Below are 21280 nucleotides of genomic sequence, written 5' to 3'. Positions count from 1 at the left end.
CGCTATTTATAGAGCGAGGCCTCATAGGGTTGTATAGTCTTGATTGGCTGAGGATGTGCATGCAAAGTTCTCAGCACGCTGAGGCGACTAGATGAGTGGCTAAGCCAATAGAGCCCCATTAGAGGGCTCGCCTGTGATCATAGAACTAGAGTTACCATACATAACTATTGTTTTTATCCTCTGTGGATTTGGGTAAAGTTATCCATGCTTTATATTATCTTGTTTAGACCAATGTAACTCATTCTACACAGGCCTTACAGCAGTCAAGACGGTTAGTCAAGAGTCAACCTTTCGCCTTCAGCTTGCACAGAATGCTGCAGCTAGCATCTTAACCACTGCTAAACAAAGAGACCATCTTACCCGAATTAGTATCTTTACATTGGTTGTCCATCAGTTTTAGAATTGATTTCAAGATTTTACTAATCACTTTCAAACCTCAGCATAGTCTGGCCTCTAGCTATATACCTTTTAACCCCCCATGAACGCAACCTGAGATCCTTCGGGCAGAGCATTTGTAATAATGGAATAGATAATGGAACAACCTGCCAGAGGAACTCAGGTTAGCCAAATCAGTATCATCTTTTAAATCACTTCTTAAGAGATTCAACTCTTTTATAGACTGTAGACTGGATTTTATGTAAATGTCTCTTTTCAATTTGTTTTGTAGACTTTTTATTAGCACTGTGTAAATGTATTGATATATACGTATGTGCATTGTCAATCGGATATATATATATACATATATATATATATATAGATATATAGATAGATATACACATAATTTATATATAATTATAATTATAATACTAACAATAATAATAATAAACTGTGGTGTGGCTGTCACCATGATAAGGCAAAAATAAGCAATGAGGGGAAGATGGGGGAAGACTCAATTTTTCACCAATTTTTCAATGTTATACATTATTACTGCTTCTAGTTTATTCTGGTGCAGGATGAAGTTTTAAAGTTACAAAAGCATTATTTGGTTTAGTTTTGTTTTACGTATTCTAAAACTGAGAGATTGCATGTAATTGTATTTTGTATGTAGGTAATTCATGAGCAGATCAGTGTTGAGTGAAGGAAAGAGACATTGACAAGATTTATTGATACGTTGAAGTGCTGCTTTTATGTCTTGGTAGTGCCTCGACCCATGATAGCTTTCTTAGTGTTTCTCTCAGGTCTCAGCAGGATTATATAACACTTTGGTCCAAACAGTGCCACCAATAGGCCAAAACTCGAGGCCAGGATGGCAAATACCTCCACTGCATCTGCATATTTTCCTGGGGAGTTGACATAAGCAGGGATAAAGGCCACCCACACGGCACAGAAGATCAGCATGCTGAAAGTGATGAGCTTGGCCTCATTGAAGTTGTCTGGAAGATTCCTTGCCAGAAATGCTAGGAGGAAGCTGAGGATAGCCAGGAAACCAATATAGCCCAGTAACACTGCAAAACCAACTGTGGATCCTACTATACACTCATAGACTATCTTGTCATTGTGGTATTGTGTGTTTTTATGAGGAGCTGGTGAGGAAGAGACAAGCCAGGCTGTGCAGACTGCTGCCTGGATGGAAGTTAGAGCCAGAACTGTCCCTCTCTGCTGTACAGCACCAAACCATTTCAGACTGGCTCCACCCCCAGGCTTGGAGGCCTTGAACACAGCCAGCACCACCATGGTTTTCACCAGGATACATGAGACACAAAGCACAAAGCTGATCCCAAACGCTGCATGCCTCAGCTGGCATGTCCATAGCTTGGGACGGCCAATGAACAGCAGTGAGCACAAGAAACATAGTTTGAGTGACAGCAAGAGCAGGAAACTGAGTTCTGAGTTGTTGGCTCGTACCATAGGTGTGCTGCGATGATAGGTGAAGATTCCTAGGACAATGGTGCAGATAACTGTGCCGAGCAATGAGGCGGTTGTCAAGCAGATACCCAAGGGCTCATGGTAGGAGAGGAACTCTGTTCTCTTAGGGACACAGTGGTCACGCTGTGGGCTGGACCAGAAGTCCTCTGGACAACTGGTGCACTCCATGGAGTCTAACAAAAAGGGTCAGGTGTTGAGATACATACTGTATGTATATTATATCCCTGAAGATGAACTACATTATTTTATAATGTACACCAACCAGTCTCATTGCTGATCTTCCCGTCAGAGCATGGTACGCAGTCGAAACAGCACACAGGTTCCCCCTTCCTTCTGGCAATTCGGGTGCCTGGGCGGCAACTCTCACTGCACACTGACCGGGGCGGCTACAGGGAGAGTAACAATTATCACCGTCATTCAGTATTTGACACTATTTTGATGAGTTCTTCACAGGCCAACAAAACAGGTAGCTGATAAGCAGAAGTGACCTTTTTGGATTCAAAATTCCAGAAGATTCTGTCTTCATCAAGTGTGAGCTCTTCACCTGTGGAGGCTGACTTCTTAACCACACCCACACTCTGAACCTTTGTGCTTCCGTCAGGGAGCCACAGCCAGTTCATAACATCATAGATTGGTAAGGCATCACCATTCTCATCAAATGACACCTGATCACCAAATGCTGTGGTGAAGTTGACCTTTTCCAAATAATGCACAAGCTAGAAATAGGTGAGAGAAAAGAAACAATGAAAGAGATAAACAATGAGACAGAGAAAGACTATCCAAAAAGTGTACACTGTACATAACTAGAGATACAACATTTTCTGTTGGCTAACCTTGATAGATTTAATCATCATACTATTCAAATTAAGTTCATGCAAAACATGAACATTTCAACTTTCTAACTTTGATGCACAAGCATATTTTGTTTTCTCCGATTGGTTAACATAACCATAATCACTGTCACAAAGCGCAGTGGAAAATTATCTCACTCTGCTACTTCCTGGATAGTATTTTCCTTATTCCTACTCACCCAAACACAACAAATAATGAGGTTAATAGTCTGGCATTTTCAGGATACTGGTGTCATGTGTTGTTTTTTTCCCACAAATGTTCTGCACTGAAAAACCCCATTGGGTGGGTACCTCATGGTGTAGCACAGGATTTAGAAACATAAACAGGTGTACTGTAAATTGATATCTCACCTGCCATGGCTCCAGTCTCTGCAAATTGGCACAGCTGTGCCTGCTGAAAGGCCCTCTGCCTGGCACACACTGCAGCATGTCATCAAGGGCGTACGCCAGGGAATACACAGCCTTGTACACATTGTACTCTGGCCTGAGTTCTGACACATCCAAAAAGCCAGTCTCCACATTTCCCAGATCTTCCTGTCCAGTGCACAGCACTCCCCCAGCATCCACCCGCCCTGCTGAAGGTGGTCCGAATCTACACTGAAATGTGTATTCCCAAAACTGCCTCACCTGAAGAAAGATACTGAAAATTAATATAATAAGGATCATGTGATAAGTTACTCAATGTTGATCAGATTATAAAGTGAAGTAAAACATAATCACTATGCTATTTCCATAGCTGTTGTTAGGGTCATTGTCAGGTCGTATTCTTAACAGGAAGTCCCTGAGCCCTGGTATCTCTCCTCGATGAATGGCAATGCCCAGCGTGCCTCCCAGGTACGGCATGAGGCGAGGGGTCTGGAGCACAGCAGCTGCTGTCCAGGCTTCACTGGCCATCCACTGCAGACCTGTCACATTCTGCTTTATCACCTGTGGATTGTATTATGCCATATGTCTAGACTTAACTGCCACTAATAAGTATTATCTATTCTACTGAAATGCATATAACAAATGTCCCTTGTAGTTTTCAGTTTAAGTAAAATTTTAACCCTCTATTTTAACCCCAACCTCTTCCATGAGGTGAATCATGTGGCTCTCATGTGCAAACACAATGACCACGCGAGCTGTGGATTTCCTCATCATATCGACGATCCTCCTAAGTTCAGTTGGGTCATTGCCCCAGGGCAAAACCTCTGAGTAGGCCAGACAACCCCCACCAGACTCAGCCAGGTCAGATTGGAAGGATCGGGCAGCGTGGAGTCCATAATCATCATCACTGACCAGCAGGCCCGCCCAAGTCCAGCCGAACCGCTTTAGAATCTGGAGCATTGCACGCACCTAGTTGGATAGAGTGTGTAAGGATTAGAGCTCAGGCTGGAATATTCGTTCAGAGGAAAACCTCCTATACAAGTCTCACAATGGCCACGGTTTAATTATTCTCTTTCAGCTGTGTCATCTGAGACCATATAGCTCCATTAATGACACACACAAAGCACATGGCTTTTCATACACAGAATCAAATCAAAGTTAAATTCATTGGAGATATTTCTTTACAAGCTGTGCTGGCAACTTCCTGCTGCTGTCAACATATTTGTAAGTTGTTGTTTCGCTAATAGAGGTTCACCTGGAAGGCATCACTTGGGATTGTTCTAAAGAAGGATGGGAACCGTTGCCGGTCACTCAGGCAGGAGCATGTGGCAAAGTAACTCACCTGTGATAGACATAGAGTATGCACACAGAGTATGTCAGTAGACCCATTGAAAAACATTTGTACATATTTCAGTTCTTTATTATTATTTTTTTCAATATGAAATTCAATCAAAATAGAACACATCAAAAGCCTTGTCTGATGGTAAATAGATAGAGATAAAAGATTGGAAACTTACTATGGGCACTTTGTATAAACCTAGGACACTGGACATGGCAATAGAAAATGTTGAGTAGGAATCACCCACAATCCCTAGGACTGGAGGGGACCCTAAACAAGTCTCGTCCAACAGAAACTGCTCCTCTCTACCACTGGCCAACGATAATGAAGCACGGAATGCAACTCCAAGTGTGGCACAGTTATCATAGAGACTGTATCCCAGAGTCACATTAGGTAGCAGGTTGGAGTTCCTGTTGATCTCATCAATAGCAAAGGCCATGGTCTGAGCATGCCTGAACCCTAGAATGTCAAAACTAACACAAAAATGTCACTATTAACTACTGGAAAATAACAATCACTGTGGGAACTGTGTAGAAATATACAAAATCTACAAAAACCTGGTTGTTTGTTGCTAAAAAGCTAGCTAACCAGAAATCTTATATTAGTATACCATACTTTTCTATATCTATAATTTTAATTGTGAAAAAACAACAACTTTTCCCTCAGTCCATGTCATGCAAAGTTATATTTCAACAAATCACAAAAGCCCACCCAGTCCAGTTCTTTCATGGTAATTTCTGAATATCTTGAATATTCTGGACAGACAAGATCGTTCTGCACATTTTTTTTGCTCTCTGCTGTATCTGTGTGAGACTCACCCTTGGCATCTGGGCTGCTGTGGTTCAGAGGTGAAAGACAGCTCAGGGAAAATAGAGGAGTAGTGGACCTCAAACAGCCCACCCAGAACCACATCCCCATCCTTGTGCATCCCATTAAGAAGAAATTGTCCCTGTAACTGACAGGAGGAAAGGGAGGAAGACACAGGGGAGAAAAAGGAGGACAAAGAGAACAACATCAAGATCAGGTACACACACAAGAACAGGTATGCGTCAAAAAATGCCCCCATGTCTGCCCTCCTCTGTTTACCCCTGTTTCTAATCTTTATGCACAGTCACTTCATTTTATAGACAGTGCTGTGTCATCCCCTTTGCCGACTTGCGTCATTGTTTAATCTTCCACACCACTCAGTGTGGCAGGTGAAGAAGCATGGGCAGTGCCTAACATTAGGAAGCTGTTCTTCAAATCAAAATGATGAATTTTGTCCATCCTTTGATGCAGCATGTCAAGATTGTTTGCACATAAGCTAATATTTCATCAAGGCCAAATTATCAACTATTTAACCAACTGCAGGTCATGGATTGTGTGATATACTTCAACAAAAGTCATAATATCATTACCAACACATTTGGCCTGGATGAATGAGCTTTAACTTGAGATCTGAGTGGATTTGAGTGGCAGTCTACTCCCCTTCGTTCTTTTTGTTAGGCTTTCAAATGGGCCAAGTGTAGTGTTTTTTCACACGTTAAGTTGCAAAGAATGCATACATCACTGACCAATACATTTCTCTACTTTTGAGAGACAACCAGTGTTGTCTGTAGGTGAAATTTTGGGAAGGTGCACAAAATGCTCTTCATGCGGCCTCACGCAAATCCTGCACACTCCTTGTAACATGCATAATGCAGAGCTGTGAATCAGCCATAAGCATGTGAAGTTTCTAATCACATGTACACTGGCTTTACCGTATGATGCCCAGCAGGTGGTAGCAGTATACTTAGCCATTTTTGGATGCCAATCAACATCTAATTTAAGGATGAGGTTATGGTAGAAACCCATACAGTACTTTCTTAAATAGTATAACTACAATGTACTACTTCTTTCAAACATTCTCACAACACCAAAATCTTTCTGAGTTATTGCAAACATATAAGACCAGTTCTCAAAAATAAATAATAATAATAATAAATTATAATAGTATATAATAGTATACAATGTACTACTTCTTTCAAACATTCTCACAACACCAAAATCTATTGTTTGAATAATATATTCTTATTTGTGATTCCTTGGTCTGGCACAGACCTGGTCACAGACCTGGCACAGACTTGGTCTGGCACAGACCAAGCAATAACAAATAACAAAGCAACAAGCACAGAGATAACAGAGATATTTCTGAGTTATTGCAAGCATATAAGACCAGTTCTCAAAAATACAAGAACAGTTCAAAATTGAATTCAATCGTAATACTTTATTGATCCCCTAAGGGGCATTATTTTTACCACCAGAAAGCTTGAAAAACAATACACACAATAGTAGTTGTATGTTACATAAAGAAAACAGTGCAGTGCAACAGTGCAGCAAAATCTCAGGCACTGATTCCTTGTAGTATTGACCTGCAGATGGAAAGAAGGATTTTGTGTTGAGGGAGGTCAAGGTGATTACAGAAAATGCTTTCATTGTTCCATATACTATGCATCCAAAAGGGTGGTTAATATTACTTAATATTAATATTATTTTCCTCTTTATCATCCTGTCCATGAAAACCAGGATTATACCAGTTTTAAATTTGTTTTTGTCATCTCTAGCACTAATTTTAGAAAATGAACGCATACGCAAAACTTACTTACGCATACTAGAAAACTAGTACATAAGGAAAAAATAAAGTTGCATACTTTTTTACCTTGTTTTACCCTGTTTTTGTTTAAAAGATAATTTTTGACTTTATTAGACAGATGAAAGCGGAGAGTCAAGAAAGACTGGGGGATGACATGCAAGGACAAAGGTCCTGGGCTAGATTCGAAACCAGGATGTTACGGTTACATGGTATGTGCCTTAGACCACTGCGACACCAAGACATCCCCTTATTGTGTTTTTTTTTTTCTTGTTAATATTATTTTTTGGGCATTTTTGCCTTTATTTGACAGGTGAAAGTGGAAAGAGACAAGAAAGACGAGAGAGAGAGGGGGATGACAAAGGTCCCGGGCCAGACTTGAACCCAGGACGCCGTGCCCACATGGTACACGGCTTAGACCACTGAGCCACCAAGACCCCCTTACTGCTCTTTTTTAAAAAGGACCAACGTTTTGGCCCTGATTAAGACATTTGTGCCAAAACATTGGTGCTTATTAAAACAAAACAACAATCAGTTGTAACTCTAAAAAACTTGTTCCCAGCCACTTCTGTTGTTTTGAAGAAGGCTGTCACGGAGCAGTGCTTGCTAACTCGCTGTGGGTGAACTATGGGTGAGCTATTTTTGCGTGAACTATTCCTTTCATACTCACTTTTATAGACTGGCCTTTAGGTAAAGGTTTCATATTTATTTGTCTTGACTTCTTTTTATTGTTGTCTCATTTTTCTTAATTACACATTTGTATCTTTTTAAATATTTTGGACACAGTTTATTTGTATTAATTTTGTTCTATTACTTCTGTAAAGCAATTTGTATATTATTATTATTATTATTATTAATAAAGTATAGTATAGCTGTGAAACTCCTGGAAGCTAAAGAATGACTTGAAAGAGCAAGTGATTATAGGCAAAAAATAAGCAATGATAGGGACAGACTGAATTTTCACCAACTTTTCTTTATAGTACTTTATTATTGCCTCTAGTTTCTTGTGGTGCAGGTTTTATTCTTTCATCAAATGGGATACAGTTTTAAAGTTACAAGAGCATTGTTTTGTTTTGTTTTGCATATTCTAAAAAAGTGTGAATGTATGTAATTGTATTTTGTGGGTCATTCATGAGCAGATCAGTGTTGAGTGAAGGAAAGACACATTAGCGAGATTTATTGATACATTAAGTGCTGCTTTTATGTCTTGGTAGTGCCTCGACCCATGATAGCTTTCTTAGTGTTTCTCTCAGGTCTCAGCAGGATTATATAACACTTTGGTCCAAACAGTGCCACCAAGAGGCCAAAACTGGAGGCCAGGATGGCAAATACCTCCACCGCATCTGCATATTTTCCTGGGGAGTTGACATAAGCAGGGATAAAGGCCACCCACACAGCACAGAAGATCAGCATGCTGAAAGTGATGAGCTTGGCCTCATTGAAGTTGTCTGGAAGATTCCTTGCCAGAAATGCTAGGAGGAAGCTGAGGATAGCCAGTAAGCCAATATAGCCCAGTAACACTGCAAAACCAACTGTGGACCCTACTACACACTCAAAGACTATCTTGTCATTGTGGTATTGTGTGTTTTTATGAGGAGCTGGTGAGGAAGAGACAAGCCAGGCTGTGCAGACTGCTGCCTGGATGGAAGTTAGAGCCAGAACTGTCCCTCTCTGCTGTACAGCACCAAACCACTTCAGACTGGCTCCACCCCCAGGCTTGGAGGCCTTGAACACAGCCAGCACCACCATGGTTTTCACCAGGATACATGAGACACAAAGCACAAAGCTGATTCCAAACGCTGCATGCCTCAGCTGGCATGTCCATAGCCTGGGACGGCCAATGAACAGCAGTGAGCACAAGAAACATAGTTTGAGTGACAGCAAGAGCAGGAAACTGAGTTCTGAGTTGTTGGCTCGTACCATAGGTGTGCTGCGATAATAGGTGAAGATTCCCAGGACAATTGTGCAGATAACTGTGCCGAGCAATGAGGCAGTTGTCAAGCAGATACCCAAGGGCTCATGGTAGGAGAGGAACTCTGTTCTCTTAGGGACACAGTGGTCACGCTGTGGGCTGGACCAGAAGTCCTCTGGACAACTGGTGCACTCCATGGAGTCTAACAAAAAGGGTCAGGTGTTGAGATACATACTGTATGTATATTATATCCCTGAAGATGAACTACATTATTTTATAATGTACACCAACCAGTCTCATTGCTGATCTTCCCGTCAGAGCATGGTACGCAGTCGAAACAGCACACAGGTTCCCCCTTCCTTCTGGCAATTCGGGTGCCTGGGCGGCAACTCTCACTGCACACTGACCGGGGCGGCTACAGGGAGAGTAACAATTATCACCGTCATTCAGTATTTGACACTATTTTGATGAGTTCTTCACAGGCCAACAAAACAGGTAGCTGATAAGCAGAAGTGACCTTTTTGGATTCAAAATTCCAGAAGATTCTGTCTTCATCAAGTGTGAGCTCTTCACCTGTGGAGGCTGACTTCTTAACCACACCCACACTCTGAACCTTTGTGCTTCCATCAGGGAGCCACAGCCAGTTCATAACATCATAGATTGGTAAGGCATCACCATTCTCATCAAATGACACCTGATCACCAAATGCTGTGGTGAAGTTGACCTTTTCCAAATAATGCACAAGCTAGAAATAGGTGAGAGAAAAGAAACAAAGAAAGAGATAAATAGTGAGACAGAGATAGACTGTATCCAAAAAGTGTACACTGTACATAACTAGAGATACAACATTTTCTGTTGGCTAACCTTGATAGATTTAATCATCATACTATTCAAATTAAGTTCATGCAAAACATGAACATTTCAACTTTCTAACTTTGATGCACAAGCATATTTTGTTTTCTCCGATTGGTTAACATAACCATAATCACTGTCACAAAGCGCAGTGGGAAATTATCTCACTCTGCTACTTCCTGGATAGTATTTTCCTTATTCCTACTCACCCAAACACAACAAATAATGAGGGTAATAGTCTGGCATTTTCAGGATACTGGTGTCATGTGTTGTTTTTTCCCCACAAATGTTCTGCACTGAAAAACCCCATTGGGTAGGTACCTCATGTTGTAGCACAGGATTTAGAAACATAAACAGGTGTACTGTAAATTGATATCTCACCTGCCATGGCTCCAGTCTCTGCAAATTGGTACAGCTGTGCCTGCTGAAAGGCCCTCTGCCTGGCACACACTGCAGCATGTCATCAAGGGCGTACGCCAGGGAATACACAGCCTTGTACACATTGTACTCTGGCCTGAGTTCTGACACATCCAAAAAGCCAGTCTCCACATTTCCCAGATCTTCCTGTCCAGTGCACAGCACTCCCCCAGCATCCACCCGCCCTGCTGAAGGTGGTCCGAATCTACACTGAAATGTGTATTCCCAAAACTGCCTCACCTGAAGAAAGATACTGAAAATTAATATAATAAGGATCATATGATAAGTTACTCAATGTTGATCAGATTATAAAGTGAAGTAAAATATAATCACTATGCTATTTCCATAGCTGTTGTTAAGGTCATTGTCAGGTCGTATTCTTAACAGGAAGTCCCTGAGCCCTGGTATCTCTCCTCGTTGAATGGCAATGCCCAGCGTGCCTCCCAGGTACGGCATGAGGCGAGGGGTCTGGAGCACAGCAACTGCTGTCCAGGCTTCACTGGCCATCCACTGCAGACCTGTCACATTCTGCTTTATCACCTGTGGATTGTATTATGCCATATATACACATATGTCTAGACTTAACTGCCACTAATAAGTATTATCTATTCTACTGAAATGCATATAACAAATGTCCCTTGTAGTTTTCAGTTTAAGTAAAATTTTAACCCTCTATTTTAACCCCAACCTCTTCCATGAGGTGAATCATGTGAGTCTCATGTGCAAACACAATGACCACGCGAGCTGTGGATTTCCTCATCATATCGACGATCCTCCTAATTTCAGTTGGGTCATTGCCCCAGGGCAAAACCTCTGAGTAGGCCAGACAACCCCCACCAGACTCAGCCAGGTCAGATTGGAAGGATCGGGCAGCGTGGAGTCCATAGTCATCATCACTGACCAGCAGGCCCGCCCAAGTCCAGCCAAACCGCTTTAGAATCTGGAGCATAGCACGCACCTAGTTGGATAGAGAGTGTAAGGATTAGAGCTCAGGCTGGAATATTCGTTCAGAGGAAAACCTCCTATACAAGTCTCACAATGGCCACGGTTTAATTATTCTCTTTCAGCTGTGTCATCTGAGACCATATAGCTCCATTAATGACACACACAAAGCACATGGCTTTTTATACACAGAATCAAATCAAAGTTTAATTCATTTGAGAGATTTCTTTACAAGCTGTGCTGGAAACTTCCTGCTGCTGTCAACATATTTGTAAGTTGTTGTTTTGCTAATAGAGGTTCACCTGGAAGGCATCACTTGGGATTGTTCTAAAGAAGGATGGGAACCGTTGCCGGTCACTCAGGCAGGAGCATGTGGCAAAGTAACTCACCTGTGATAGACATAGAGTATGCACACAGAGTATGTCAGTAGACCCATTGAAAAACATTTTTACATATTTCAGTTCTTTATTATTATTTTTTCAATATGAAATTCAATCAAAATAGAGCACATCAAAAGCCTTGTCTGATGGTAAATAGATGGAGATAAAAGATTGGAAACTTACTATGGGCACTTTGTATAAACCTAGGACACTGGAGATGGCAATAGAAAATGTTGAGTAGGAATCACCCACAATCCCTAGGACTGGAGGGGACCCTAAACAAGTCTGGTCCAACAGAAACTGCTCCTCTCTACCACTGGCCAACGATAATGAAGCACGGAATCCAACTCCAAGTGTGCCACAGTTATCATAGAGACTGTATCCCAGAGTCACATTAGGTAGCAGGTTGGAGTTCCTGTTGATCTCATCAATAGCAAAGGCCATGGTCTGAGCATGCCTGAACCCTAGAATGTCAAAACTAACACAAAAGTGACACTATTAACTACTGGAAAATAACATTCACTGTGGGAACTGTGTAGAAATATACAAAATCTACAAAAACCTGGTTGTTTGTTGCTAACAAGCTAGCTAACCAGAAATCTTATATTAGTATACCATACTTTTCTATATCTATAATTTTAATTGTGAAAAAACAACAACTTTTCCCTCAGTCCATGTCATGCAAAGTTATATTTCAACAAATCACAAAAGCCCACCCAGTCCAGTTCTTTCATGGTAATTTCTGAATATCTTGAATATTCTGGACAGACAAGATTGTTCTGCACATTTTTTTGCTCTCTGCTGTATCTGTGTGAGACTCACCCTTGGCAACTGGGCTGCTGTGGTTCAGAGGTGAAAGACAGCTCAGGGAAGATAGAGGAGTAGTGGACCTCAAACAGCCCACCCAGAACCACATCCCCATCCTTGTGCATTGTCCCTGTAACTGACAGGAGGAAAGGGAGGAAGACACAGGGGAGAAAAAGGAGGACAAAGAGAACAACATCAAGATCAGGTACACACACAAGAACAGGTATGTGTCAAAAAATGCCCCCATGTCTGCCCTACTCTGTTTACCCGTTTCTAATCTTTATGCACAGTCACTTCATTTTATAGACAGTGCTGTGTCATCCCCTTTGCCGATTGCGTCATTGTTTAATCTTACACACCACTCAGTGTGGCAGGTGAAGAAGCATGGGCAGTGCCTAACATTAGGAAGCTATTCTTCAAATCAAAATGATTAATTTTGTCCATCCTTTGATGCAGCATGTCAAGATTGTTTGCACATAAGCTAATATTTCATCAAGGCCAAATTATCAACTATTTAACCAACTGCAGGTCATGGATTGTGTGATATACTTCAACAAAAGTCATAATATCATTACCAACACATTTGGCCTGGATGAATGAGCTTTAACTTGAGATCTGAGTGGATTTGAGTGGCAGTCTACTCCCCTTCGTTCTTTTTGTTAGGCTTTCAAATGGGCCAAGTGTAGTGTTTTTTCACACGTTAAGTTGCAAAGAATGAATACATCACTGACCAATTACATTTCTCTACTTTTAATAGACAACCAGTATTGTCTGTAGGTGCAATTTTGGGAAGGTGCACAAAATGCTCTTCATGCGGCCTCACGCAAATCCTGCAAACTCCTTGTAACATGCATAATGCAGAGCTGTGAATCAGCCATAAGCATGTGAAGTTTCTAATCACATGTACATCGGCTTTACCGTATGATTCCCAGCAGGTGGTAGCAGTATACTTAGCCATTTTTGGATGTCTATCAACATCTAATTTAAGGATGAGGTTATGGTAGCAACCCATACAGTACTTTCTTAAATAGTATAACTACAATGTACTACCTCTTTCAAACATTCTCACAACACCAAAATCTATTGTTTGAATAATATATTCTAATTTGTTATTACTGGGTCTGGCACAGACCAAGCAATGAGCACGGACATAACAGAGATATTTCTGAGTTATTGCAAGCATATAAGACCAGTTCTCAAAAATACAAGAACAGTTCAAAATTGAATTCAGTTGTAACACTTTATTGATCCCCTAAGGGGCATTATTTTTACCACCAGAAAGCTTGAAAAACAATACACACAATAGTAGTTGTATGTTACATAAAGAAAACAGTGCAGTGCAGCAAAATCTCAGGCACTGATTCCTTGTAGTATTGACCTGCAGATGGAAAGAAGGATTTTGTGTTGAGGGAGGTCAAGGTGATTACAGAAAATGCTTTCATTGTTCCATATACTATGCATCCAAAAGGGTGGTTAATATTACTTAATATTAATATTATTTTCCTCTTTATCATCCTGTCCATCAAAACCAGGATTATACCAGTTTTAAATTTGTTTTTGTCATCTCTAGCACTAATTTTAGAAAATGGACGCATACGCAAAACTTACTTACGCATACTAGAAAACTAGTACATAAGGAAAAAATAAAGTTGCATACTTTTTACCTTCTTACTGTGTTTTTGTTTAAAAGATAATTTTTGACTTTATTAGACAGATGAAAGCGGAGAGTCAAGAAAGACTGGGGGATGACATGCAAGGACAAAGGTCCTGGGCTAGATTCGAAACCAGGATGTTACGGTTACATGGTATGTGCCTTAGACCACTGCGACACCAAGACATCCCCTTATTGTGTTTTTTTTTTTCTTGTTAATATTATTTTTTGGGCATTTTTGCCTTTATTTGACAGGTGAAAGTGGAAAGAGACAAGAAAGACGAGAGAGAGAGGGGGATGACAAAGGTCCCGGGCCAGACTTGAACCCAGGATGCCGTGCCCACATGGTACATGGCTTAGACCACCGAGCCACCAAGACCCCCTTACTGCTCTTTTTAAAAAGGACCAACGTTTTGGCCCTGATTAAGACATTTGTGCCAAAACATTGGTGCTCATTAAAACAAAACAACAATCAGTTGTAACTCTAAAAAACTTGTTCCCAGCCACTTCTGTTGTTTTGAAGAAGGCTGTCACGGAGCAGTGCTTGCTAACTCGCTGTGGGTGAACTATGGGTGAGCTATTTTTGCGTGAACTATTCCTTTCATACTCACTTTTATAGACTGGCCTTTAGGTAAAGGTTTCATATTTATTTGTCTTGACTTCTTTTTATTGTTGTCTCATTTTTCTTAATTACACATTTGTATCTTTTTAAATATTTTGGACACAGTTTATTTGTATTAATTTTGTTCTATTACTTCTGTAAAGCAATTTGTATATTATTATTATTATTATTAATACAGTATAGTATAGCTGTGAAACTCCTGGAAGCTAAGGAATGACTTGAAAGAGCATGTGATTATAGGCAAAAATAAGCAATGATAGGGACAGAATTTTCACCAACCTTTCTTTAAAGTACTTTATTATTGCCTCTAGTTTCTTGTGGTGCAGGTTTTATTCTTTCATCAAATGGGATACAGTTTTAAAGTTACAAGAGCATTGTTTTGTTTTGTTTTGCATATTCTAAAAAAGTGTGATTGTATGTAATTGTATTTTGTGGGTCATTCATGAGCAGATCAGTGTTGAGTGAAGGAAAGAGACATTAGCGAGATTTATTGATACATTAAGTGCTGCTTTTATGTCTTGGTAGTGCCTCGACCCATGATAGCTTTCTTAGTGTTTCTCTCAGGTCTCAGGAGGATTATATAACACTTTGGTCCAAACAGTGCCACCAAGAGGCCAAAACTGGAGGCCAGGATGGCAAATACCTCCACCGCATCTGCATATTTTCCTGGGGAGTTGACATAAGCAGGGATAAAGGCCACCCACACGGCACAGAAGATCAGCATGCTGAAAGTGATGAGCTTGGCCTCATTGAAGTTGTCTGGAAGATTCCTTGCCAGAAATGCTAGGAGGAAGCTGAGGATAGCCAGTAAGCCAATATAGCCCAGTAACACTGCAAAACCAACTGTGGACCCTACTACACACTCAAAGACTATCTTGTCATTGTGGTATTGTGTGTTTTTATGAGGAGCTGGTGAGGAAGAGACAAGCCAGGCTGTGCAGACTGCTGCCTGGATGGAAGTTAGAGCCAGAACTGTCCCTCTCTGCTGTACAGCACCAAACCATTTCAGACTGGCTCCACCCCCAGGCTTAGAGGCCTTGAACACAGCCAGCACCACCATGGTTTTCACCAGGATACATGAGACACAAAGCACAAAGCTGATCCCAAATGCTGCATGCCTCAGCTGGCATGTCCATAGCTTGGGACGGCCAATGAACAGCAGTGAGCACAAGAAACATAGTTTGAGTGACAGCAAGAGCAGGAAGCTGAGTTCTGAGTTGTTGGCTCGTACCATAGGTGTGCTGCGATGATAGGTGAAGATTCCTAGGACAATGGTGCAGATAACTGTGCCGAGCAGTGAGGCAGTTGTCAAGCAGATACCCAAGGGTTCATGGTAGGAGAGGAACTCTGTTCTCTTAGGGACACAGTGGTCACGCTGTGGGCTGGACCAGAAGTCCTCTAGACAACTGTTGCACTCCATGGAGTCTAACAAAAAGGGTCAGGTGTTGAAATACATCGGCCTACTGTATGTATATTACATCCCTGAAAATGAACTACATTATTTTATAATGTACACCAACCAGTATCATTGCTGATCTTCCCGTCAGAGCATGGTACGCAGTCGAAACAGCACACAGGTTCCCCCTTCCTTCTGGCAATTCGGGTGCCTGGGGGGCAACTCTCACTGCACACTGACCGGGGCGGCTACAGGGAGAGTAAAAATTATCACCGTCATTTAGTATTTGACACTATTTTGATGAGTTCTTCACAGGCCAACAAAACAGGTAGCTGATAAGCAGAAGTGACCTTTTTGGATTCAAAACTCCAGAAGATTCTGTCTTCATCAAGTGTGAGCTCTTCACCTGTGGAGGCTGACTTCTTAACCACACCCACACTCTGAACCTTTGTGCTTCCATCAGGGAGCCACAGCCAGTTCATAACATCATAGATTGGTAAGGCATCACCATTCTCATCAAATGACACCTGATCACCAAATGCTGTGGTGAAGTTGACATTTTCCAAGTAATACACAAGCTAGAAATAGGTGAGAGAAAAGAAACAAAGAAAGAGATAAACAGACAGAGAAAGACTGTATCCAAAAAATTTACTCTGTACATAACTAGCGATACACAATTTTCTGTTGGCTAACCTTGTTAGATTTAATCATCATACTATTCAAATTAAGTTCATGCAAAACATGAACATTTCTGGAGCGCCCTGGTGGCTCACCGAGTACAGCGCATACCATAAGACTCAGTCCTTCCCGCAGCGACCAGGGTTCTAATCTGGCCAGCTGTTTGTTGCATGTCCTCCCCTCTCTCTCTCCCATACCTTCCTGTCTCTCTCTCACATTGTCACTATCAATAAAGCATAAAAATGCCTAAAATATATGTTTAAAAAAAATAAATGAATATTTCAACTTTCTAACTTTGATGCACACAATGATGCACAAGCATATTTTGTTTTCTCTGAATGGTTAGCATAACCATAATCACTGTCACAAAGCGCAGTGGGAAATTATCTCACTCTGCTACTTCCTGGATAGTATTTTCCTTATTCTTACTCACTAAAACACAACAAATAATGAGGTTAATAGTCTGGCATTTTCAGGATACTGGTGTCATGTGTTGTTTTTTTTCCACAAATGTTCTGCACTGAAAAAACCCATTGGGTAGGTACCTCATGGTGTAGCACAGAATTTAGAAACATAAACAGGTGTACTGTAAATTGATATCTCACCTGCCATGGCTCCAGTCTCTGCAAAGTGGTACAGCTGTGCCTGCTGAAAGGCCCTCTGCCTGGCACACACTGCAGCATGTCATCAAGGGCGTACGCCAGGGCATACACAGCCTTGTACACATTGTACTCTGGCCTGAGTTCTGACACATCCAAAAAGCCAGTTTCCACATTTCCCAGATCTTCCTGTCCAGTGCACAGCGCTCCCCCAGCATCCAGCCACCCTGCTGAAGGTGGTCCGAATCTACACTGAAATGTGTATTCCCAAAACTGCCTCACCTGAAGAAAGATACTGAAAATTAATATAATAAGGATCATGTGATAAGTTACTCAATGTTGATCAGATTATAAAGTGAAGTAAAACATAATCACCATGTTATTTCCATAGCTGTTGTTAGGGTCATTGTCAGGTCGTATTCTTAACAGGAAGTCCCTGAGCCCTGGTATCTCTCCTCGTTGAATGGCAATGCCCAGCGTGCCTCCCAGGTACGGCATGAGGCGAGGGGTCTGGAGCACAGCAGCTGCTGTCCAGGCTTCACTGGCCATCCACTGCAGACCTGTCACATTCTGCTTTATCACCTGTGGATTGTATTATGCCATATATACACATATGTCTAGACTTAATTGCCACTAATAAGTATTATCTATTCTACTGAAATGCATATAACAAATGTCCCTCGTAGTTTTCAGTTTCAGTTTTTAACCCCAACCTCTTCCATGAGGTCAATCATGTGGCTCTCATGTGCAAACACAATGACCACGCGAGCTGTGGATTTCCTCATCATATCGACGATCCTCCTAAGTTCAGTTGGGTCATTGCCCCAGGGCAAAACCTCTGAGTAGGCAAGACAACCCCCACCAGACTCAGCCAAGTCAGATTGGAAGGATCGGGCAACGTGGAGTCCATAATCATCATCACTGACCAGCAGGCCCGCCCAAGTCCAGCCGAACCGCTTTAGAATCTGGAGCATAGCACGCACCTAGTTGGATAGAGAGTGTAAGGATTAGAGCTCAGGCTGGAATATTCTTTCAGCGGAAAAATTCCTACACAAGTCTCACAGTGGCCACGGTTTAATTATTCTATTTCAGCTGTGTCATCTGAGACCATATAGCTCCATTAATGACACACACAAAGCACATGGCTTTTTATACACAGAATCAAATCAAAGTTTAATTCATTTGAGAGATTTCTTTACAAGCTGTGCTGGAAACTTCCTGCTGCTGTCAACATATTTGTAAGTTGTTGTTTCGCTAATAGAGGTTCACCTGGAAGGCATCACTTGGGATTGTTCTAAAGAAGGATGGGAACCGTTGCCGGTCACTCAGGCAGGAGCATGTGGCAAAGTAACTCACCTGTGATAGACATAGAGTATGCACACAGAGTATGTCAGTAGACCCATTGAAAAACATTTGTACATATTTCAGTTCTTTATTATTATTTTTTTCAATATGAAATTCAATCAAAATAGAGCACATCAAAAGCCTTGTCTGATGGTAAATAGATAGAGATAAAAGTTTGGAAACTTACTATGGGCACTTTGTATAAACCTAGGACACTGGACGTGGCAATAGAAAATGTTGAGTAGGAATCACCCACAATCCCTAGGACTGGAGGGGACCCTAAACAAGTCTGGTCCAACAGAAACTGCTCCTCTCTACCACTGGCCAACGATAATGAAGCACGGAATCCAACTCCAAGTGTGCCACAGTTATCATAGAGACTGTATCCCAGAGTCACATTAGGTAGCAGGTTGGAGTTCCTGTTGATCTCATCAATAGCAAAGGCCATGGTCTGAGCATGCCTGAACCCTAGAATGTCAAAACTAACACAAAAATGTCACTATTAACTACTGGAAAATAACATTCACTGTGGGAACTGTGTAGAAATATACAAAAACTACAAAAACCTGGTTATTTGTTGTTAACAAGCTAGCTAACCAGAAATCTTATATTAGTATACCATACTTTTCTATATCTATAATTTTAATTGTGAAAAAACAACAACTTTTCCCTCAGTCCATGTCATGCAAAGTTATATTTCAACAAATCACAAAAGCCCACCCAGTCCAGTTCTTTCATGGTAATTTCTGAATATCTTGAATATTCTGGACAGACAAGATTGTTCCGCACATTTTTTTGCTCTCTGCTGTATCTGTGTGAGACTCACCCTTGGCAACTGGGCTGCTGTGGTTCAGAGGTGAAAGACAGCTCAGGGAAGATAGAGGAGTAGTGGACCTCAAACAGCCCACCCAGAACCACATCCCCATCCTTGTGCATCCCATTAAGAAGAAATTGTCCCTGTAACTGACAGGAGGAAAGGGAGGAAGACACAGGGGAGAAAAAGGAGGACAAAGAGAACAACATCAAGATCAGGTACACACACAAGAACAGGTATGTGTCAAAAAATGCCCCCATGTCTGCCCTCCTCTGTTTACCCCTGTTTCTAATCTTTATGCACAGTCACTTCATTTTATAGACAGTGCTGTGTCATCCCCTTTGCCGACTTGCATCATTGTTTAATCTTCCACACCACTCAGTGTGGCAGGTGAAGAAGCATGGGCAGTGCCTAACATTAGGAAGCTGTTCTTCAAATCAAAATGATGAATTTTGTCCATCCTTTGATGCAGCATGTCAAGATTGTTTGCACATAAGCTAATATTTCATCAAGGCCAAATTATCAACTATTTAACCAACTGCAGGTCATGGATTGTGTGATATACTTCAACAAAAGTCATAATATCATTACCAACACATTTGGCCTGGATGAATGAGCTTTAACTTGAGATCTGATTGGATTTGAGTGGCAGTCCACTCCCCATCATTCTTTTTGTTAGGCTTTCAAATGGGCCAAGTGTAGTGTTTTTTCACACGTTAAGTTGCAAAGAATGCATGCACCGTATGATTCCCAGCAGGTGGTAGCAGTATACTTAGCCATTTTTGGATGTCTATCAACATCTAATTTAAGGATGAGGTTATGGTACCAACCCATACAGAACTTTCTTAAATAGTATAACTACAATGTACTACCTCTTTCAAACATTCTCACAACACCAAAATCTATTGTTTGAATAATATATTCTTATTTGTTATTCCTTGGTCTGGCACAGACCTGGCACAGACCAAGCAATAACAAATAACAAAGCAACAAACACAGAGATAACAGAGATATTTCTGAGTTATTGCAACCATATAAGACCAGTTCTCAAAAATACAAGAACAGTTCAAAACTGAATTCAATCTTAATACTTTATTGATCCCCTAAGGGACATTATTTTTACCACCAGAAAGCTTGAAAAACAATACACACAATAGTAGTTGTATGTTACATAAAGAAAACAGTGCAGTGCAACAGTGCAGCAAAATCTCAGGCACTGATTCCTTGTAGTATTGACCTGCAGATGGAAAGAAGGATTTTGTGTTGAGGGAGGTCAAGGTGATTACAGAAAATGCTTTCATTGTTCCATATACTATGCATCCAAAAGGGTGGTTAATATTACTTAATATTAATATTATTTTCCTCTTTATCATCCTGTCCATCAAAACCAGGATTATACCAGTTTTAAATTTGTTTTTGTCATCTCTAGCACTAATTTTAGAAAATGGACGCATACGCAAAACTTACTTACGCATACTAGAAAACTAGTACATAAGGAAAAAATAAAGTTGCATACTTTTTACCTTCTTACTGTGTTTTTGTTTAAAAGATAATTTTTGACTTTATTAGACAGATGAAAGCGGAGAGTCAAGAAAGACTGGGGGATGACATGCAAGGATGTTGCGGTTACATGGTATGTGCCTTAGACCACTACGACACCAAGACATCCCCTTATTGTGTTTTTTTTTTTCTTTTAAATATTATTTTTTGGGCATTTTTGCCTTTATTTGAGAGGTAAAAGTGGAAAGAGACAGGAAAGACTAGAGAGAGAGGGGGATGACAAAGGTCCCGGGCCAGACTTGAACCCAGGACGTCGTGCCCACATGGTACATGGCT

The 21280-nt window shown here is 41.1% G+C and overlaps 3 protein-coding genes across 3 annotated transcripts; all 3 read right to left on the bottom strand.

Moving 5' to 3' along the window:
- Nucleotides 1–1125: 1125 nt before the first annotated feature.
- Nucleotides 1126–5422, bottom strand: LOC139662126 (extracellular calcium-sensing receptor-like). Its single transcript, XM_071540734.1, has 9 exons — nt 5241–5422; nt 4601–4895; nt 4339–4425; nt 3783–4052; nt 3438–3644; nt 3069–3344; nt 2355–2582; nt 2129–2252; nt 1126–2039 (listed from the first exon to the last, which is right to left on the bottom strand). The coding sequence occupies exons 1-9, from the start codon at nt 5348–5350 to the stop codon at nt 1126–1128; spliced, it is 2511 nt and encodes an 836-aa protein (XP_071396835.1). The 5' UTR covers nt 5351–5422.
- Nucleotides 5423–8230: 2808 nt separating this feature from the next.
- LOC139661937 (extracellular calcium-sensing receptor-like) lies at nt 8231–12465 on the bottom strand. Its single transcript, XM_071540525.1, has 9 exons — nt 12356–12465; nt 11717–12011; nt 11456–11542; nt 10900–11169; nt 10545–10751; nt 10176–10451; nt 9460–9687; nt 9234–9357; nt 8231–9144 (listed from the first exon to the last, which is right to left on the bottom strand). Exons 1-9 carry the CDS (start codon nt 12463–12465, stop codon nt 8231–8233), a joined length of 2511 nt encoding a protein of 836 aa, XP_071396626.1.
- Nucleotides 12466–15124: 2659 nt separating this feature from the next.
- On the bottom strand, nt 15125–19638 carry LOC139661947 (extracellular calcium-sensing receptor-like). The gene is made up of 9 exons (XM_071540538.1): nt 19457–19638; nt 18818–19112; nt 18556–18642; nt 18000–18269; nt 17662–17868; nt 17293–17568; nt 16360–16587; nt 16134–16257; nt 15125–16038 (listed from the first exon to the last, which is right to left on the bottom strand). Exons 1-9 carry the CDS (start codon nt 19564–19566, stop codon nt 15125–15127), a joined length of 2511 nt encoding a protein of 836 aa, XP_071396639.1. The 5' UTR covers nt 19567–19638.
- Between the last annotated feature and the right edge of the window lie 1642 nt (nt 19639–21280).

The sequence above is a fragment of the Centroberyx affinis genome, unplaced genomic scaffold, assembly GCF_046629955.1.
Source record: "Centroberyx affinis isolate AG114_WGS23_722 - 3 ecotype Tasmania unplaced genomic scaffold, CSIRO-AGI_Caff_v1 ptg000211l_1, whole genome shotgun sequence".
Classification (NCBI taxonomy): domain Eukaryota; kingdom Metazoa; phylum Chordata; class Actinopteri; order Beryciformes; family Berycidae; genus Centroberyx; species Centroberyx affinis.
This window is presented reverse-complemented; position numbering and strand designations above follow the sequence as displayed.

What these genes read in the sequence shown, in the direction of transcription:
- LOC139662126 (XM_071540734.1), bottom strand. Translation starts at nt 5,350, where the DNA reads ATGCACAAGGATGGGGATGTGGTTCTGGGTGGGCTGTTTGAGGTCCAC. An exon ending in ACAGCTATGGAAATAGCATA is followed by an intron (nt 3,345 to 3,437) that starts GTGATTATGTTT and finishes ATCTTTCTTCAG; the next exon opens with GTGAGGCAGTTTTGGGAATA. An exon ending in GGAATTTTGAATCCAAAAAG is followed by an intron (nt 2,253 to 2,354) that starts GTCACTTCTGCT and finishes CTCTCCCTGTAG; the next exon opens with CCGCCCCGGTCAGTGTGCAG.
- LOC139661937 (XM_071540525.1), bottom strand. Translation starts at nt 12,465, where the DNA reads ATGCACAAGGATGGGGATGTGGTTCTGGGTGGGCTGTTTGAGGTCCAC. An exon ending in GTTTATACAAAGTGCCCATA is followed by an intron (nt 11,543 to 11,716) that starts GTAAGTTTCCAA and finishes TGTCTATCACAG; the next exon opens with GTGAGTTACTTTGCCACATG. An exon ending in TCCCAAGTGATGCCTTCCAG is followed by an intron (nt 11,170 to 11,455) that starts GTGAACCTCTAT and finishes CTATCCAACTAG; the next exon opens with GTGCGTGCTATGCTCCAGAT.
- LOC139661947 (XM_071540538.1), bottom strand. Translation starts at nt 19,566, where the DNA reads ATGCACAAGGATGGGGATGTGGTTCTGGGTGGGCTGTTTGAGGTCCAC. An exon ending in TGATTGACCTCATGGAAGAG is followed by an intron (nt 17,869 to 17,999) that starts GTTGGGGTTAAA and finishes TACAATCCACAG; the next exon opens with GTGATAAAGCAGAATGTGAC. An exon ending in GGAGTTTTGAATCCAAAAAG is followed by an intron (nt 16,258 to 16,359) that starts GTCACTTCTGCT and finishes CTCTCCCTGTAG; the next exon opens with CCGCCCCGGTCAGTGTGCAG.